This window comes from Drosophila santomea, chromosome 3L (assembly GCF_016746245.2).
Source record: "Drosophila santomea strain STO CAGO 1482 chromosome 3L, Prin_Dsan_1.1, whole genome shotgun sequence".
Lineage (NCBI taxonomy): Eukaryota > Metazoa > Arthropoda > Insecta > Diptera > Drosophilidae > Drosophila > Drosophila santomea.
The window spans coordinates 2,450,767-2,455,245 of NC_053018.2; the positions used below are offsets into that span (position 1 = coordinate 2,450,767).

At 39.6% G+C, this 4,479-nt stretch overlaps 1 protein-coding gene across 1 annotated transcript; it reads right to left on the reverse strand.

The window, feature by feature from the left end:
* Nucleotides 1-751: 751 nt before the first annotated feature.
* Nucleotides 752-2,145, reverse strand: LOC120447610 (odorant receptor 67a). Its single transcript, XM_039629083.1, has 4 exons — nucleotides 1,337-2,145; nucleotides 1,082-1,283; nucleotides 871-1,026; nucleotides 752-805 (listed from the first exon to the last, which is right to left on the reverse strand). The coding sequence occupies exons 1-4, from the start codon at nucleotides 2,143-2,145 to the stop codon at nucleotides 752-754; spliced, it is 1,221 nt and encodes a 406-aa protein (XP_039485017.1).
* Between the last annotated feature and the right edge of the window lie 2,334 nt (nucleotides 2,146-4,479).

Genomic DNA, 4,479 nt, shown 5'->3' on the forward strand with positions numbered 1-4,479 from the left:
AAGTTCAATAAATTTAAAGCCGTAAAGAAGATACACATTTTTCTTCATAAGTTCATGCTACTGTAATCCCCGAGTGGAGCTCATCTTTGTGACCTCTAAAGCTGCCCATTGATTTGTCAATGCCTGGTCTTAAGTCCTGCTCCTGGTCCATCCTCCTTGTCCATAAATCAATCCATGGAGAATTTTGAAAGCATTAAAAGCATTACAAAGAACGCCATTTCGTGGTTGTTGTATTTCTAGCGTGCTGCTGTCGCTGTCATGTCTTTGTCATGTTGAACAAAAGCCGCCATGGCGGCAGCATTACGTATACGCCCTATGGCCCAAAGCGGAGTGCAGATATAGGGACTCACACATGCAAAGCGACATTTCCAGGCAACCGAATGAATGCGAGAATGAATGACTGAACGAGTGAATGGGTGGGCGAAGTATGTGGGAAACCTTGGGCCATCTTTTGTCTGCCCGCTTTTCCGCCTTTCCTCAGGCGGCTGTGCTCTTTTCGCCAGGCACTTGATTGTTTTCCATGTATCTCCTTGATGCCAGCCATGCACACTGGGAAAAGTAACTAGCAACCAGCGTTTGTATCTTGTTTTTGATATATCTATATAATTTTAAATGCAATTTTTTTGTTTTGCTTCTTCATTTACTTTTTAGTAGTTTGATTTCAAATCATCATAAATACTTTATTTTTGCATTCTAATTTTCAATACTACGTGCATACATAATTTTTATAAACAGTAATACATATCAGCATTTATTGATACATAGTTCTTATAGCGCAAAAGAACTTATACGTCATGCTAAGAAACTGAAATGCGTCAGAAATACATAAAAATATGCCATTGGAGACTACCTAGAATCTGGGATACTTACGATGGTCACAGTCGACATGGATAAGTCCAAGAAAACTGTGGCTTTTAGGCAAACTGGCTTCTGGGCTCGCATAGATATAAAGATTAACATTTTCTTGATTCGTTTGTCGGCACCGAACCAGTCCATATCGTAAGCCGCATAGCCCACGTTTTCGCTCTACAACAATATGGGTTAGTATTATGGATTTATGGAATGGATATTCTCAACAAACAGCATCTATTAACTTCTGGCTGAAGGAGCAGAGGAGATAGACCTCAAACAATACGGAAACCAGTAGCAGCACCTGCTTGCCAAAATACTGGAGACTGAATTTGATGGTTAATTGAAATCCCACGAGGCAGACGAGCAACGAAGATGCCACAAAGTTGAGCAACAATGAAAATCCAAAGACCTCGTTCATCACATCGGTGAGTCTGAAAGTTAATACGTTAATTTATGGATAAGGGAAGTATTTTTATGATGAAACCGCAGTATATTAATGTGATTGGCGATTAGGGACTGCAACTTCTTCAGATCCTCATCAGCTCCATTGGGCTTGATTAGAGCTTGAACCTTGAACTCTCTTAGAACCTTGGCCAGTCTATCGTAGTGCATGATGACCTGCAGGACCACAGCGAAGATCATGAGGTCACTGGAAATGGATCCACATGTAGCCGTATATCCGGCGAGCGACTGGTGAAAATAGGTTGGATAAAACCACCAGGTGTCGCGCCATTCCCAAGGCTCCACTTGGTAAAACGGCATTGTCTGCTTGGCATCAGGATTCTTAAGCAGCACTTTTTCAAAGAAGTATACGAATATTGGAGTTAGGGTGTGTGCGAAATACATGACCGTGTAGAGCGCACCAAACCCCTTGGTGTACATATGGGTGCGTTTCAGACAGGACTTCACATCGTATTCCTCCTGATCCAATGCACTTGACGGAAAACAGGACTTCAATTGCTTAACCAAACTGGTCATCTTTGGCCTTCGGTACATTACAGCACATATTTTTGAAAGACCAATGGCCCCGAAGGTGAAGTAGCTCAATACCATGCAGCTCTCCAGCACATTTTCTTTATCGCGTAACGTGTTTGCCAGGTACACTGCGTCAGCAACAAAACTATACACCATGTTAATTAAGTTTGTCACATAATATAGTTGAAACCAAATATTTGTTTTCACGACAGTTTCATAAGGATCAATGCCCAAAGTATTGAAGAAATTAACAGCTAGACTCAAAAAATCATCGACATAGTAAATCTTTCCTTTAGACTTTTTTCCGGCGTTAGCCATTTTTCTGAGTAGAGTCCTGTTTTTAAAAAATTGAACTTATTTTCGATTGGGCTCGACTAAACACTGATGGCCACAGGGAAAAGTTTTGGATTTTTATAGGCCCATTGCATTGCAGAAACCGCAAGATTTTCTTGACTTACACTGAACTTACACTTACACTTGGTTTATACTGAAACAAAACAATTTAAAAATCAAATGCATGATCGGGATATACCATTTATATAAAGTTACTGATTTATTATTAATAATAAGTTTGTTGAAATAATACTAATAATTATTATGTTTTAAGTCTTTCCCATTAATATCAAAGGTTTTTACATGTGCCTAATTTCGTGGCAAAACAAAGGCCCAGCTGTTGTTCGCAGACCAAATAAATTGACTACCTCAATTGCTAGCTAATTTCTTTTCCCACAACTTAAATATGTATACCTGCCAAACGTAGCCATATTAAAAATTAAATGGGGTAGAAAAATGGCAAGGTCAAACGTGGTTTTCAGGCCTACTCCTAATCGAAAAAGTGCACCAATTATTATTCTTATAGAGCCATATTGAGATTTGGCAACAGAAATCGAGTTCGTGTCAGACATCCTTTGCTCATTTATATGCATTCTGTAGATATTTGCTTAGGAGCGTAACATTATCGTTTCATACGAGTATCCGTAAGGTCAGCAAATGTCGTTGGCTAAGATTGGATTGCATGCGTGTGGCACACAACATGTACCACAGGAAGCATCAAGAACGAAATCGAATCCGAAGCTGAGTCCGAACCGAAACAAGCTTCATTTCGGTTTCATTGGCGGGCAAAACAAGTTTGACAGCTCTAAGGCAACTGGGCAACTGATAGATACAGATGAAGTAAGTTGGGGTTCTTGACTCTGCATCTCGCAAAGTTCATTGCCATCATACTATAAAGAAAAGAGCAGGGAAACCCGATATAAATGGATGTATATAAATGGGAGATGGTGGAGCGTTGAAAGTGAAGACGCAAATTGCTGTCGCTATCAGCGGGCTTGAACTTGCGGAACCAGTTTCGGTTCTATTCACTCGGATAAAAGTAAAATCTAAAGACACAACTAGATGCTATCCCCACACCGCAGAAACTTTTTACATGCATAAATCGTATGCAGTCGTGCGAATTAAATAAAATGCCAGCTGCCATTATCCCCATATCGAACCCACATAAATTGATGGTTGCCGCTGCTGCATCGTCACAAATAAAACATTCATTGGATTGACATTTTAAAATGCTTTCCATGCACACGGGCTGCCATAGAAACGGAGTGGTTGGGAAATGAAAATGGTACTGCAAAAATGGAAATGAAAAATGCTCGAAAATATGACAATGGAAAATGTATTCTTGCCATTTGAAATGGCATTGGGTGACCACTACCGCGGCCGAATGGCTAGAATAAAATTTATTTAAAGCATTTGTTATACGTTTCCTGGGATCATCAAATGTTAATTAGCCAAATGATGTTTTCAATTCATTTGCGGAAGTGGCGAGCGGTACTGAATTTGCTGGCATATCGAATAATTGCATTTATATACTATTTTGCAGATATATGTATTTTTTGCAAGTTTCCAGGAAATTGCAGTTATTTAATCCCGTTTGGAATTCGTACGAATCTAGCTACATTTAAATTTGGCTAATTTATATTTCATAAACGAAATTTTCCCAATTTTCCGTATAAATTTTTAAAGTGCTCACTAATTAGTTTTTATAAGTCTATTGGTTATTTTGTTTAGTTATATATATTAGTTATATATTATTAGGAAAATAGTTTAAATATTAAAGAAAATTTAAAAAAACAATTAGTCAGATTGCAAACAAAATGGAAAAAGATTCCTTTTGACAAAGATATTTTACACTTTAAGAATATAATCAAAATGCTTAGCTTTTGATTAGATGGGCACCCCTTTCCCCAATTTCGCACCACATTAGGCGCCTCATTACGCTCACATTCATCGTCCGACGTGACATTTCAATTGGCCCCAGTTGGGGGCGAAAAGGTGTCCATAAATCCCCAGTGCTTAGACCCAGTCAGATATCGCAGCATCCGCACCTTAAACGCTTAACTCCATGAAACTACAATGCGCACTCACATTCGCACTCGCATTCGCACTCACATTCGCATTCACATTCAGTGGAAAAGTCGTAATGCATTGCACGTACGGAAACCTCGCCGTAAAATGACGGCGAACTAGCAGCGCTAAAAAGTGTAAGAAAATCAAGCAGCCAAATGGCGGGAAATTCCGTGGGGCTGTTGGCGGGTAGGGGATCCGGCATCCTGGATCGTGGATACGTTTCCCCCATCCTGGGTGACCTGGCACATT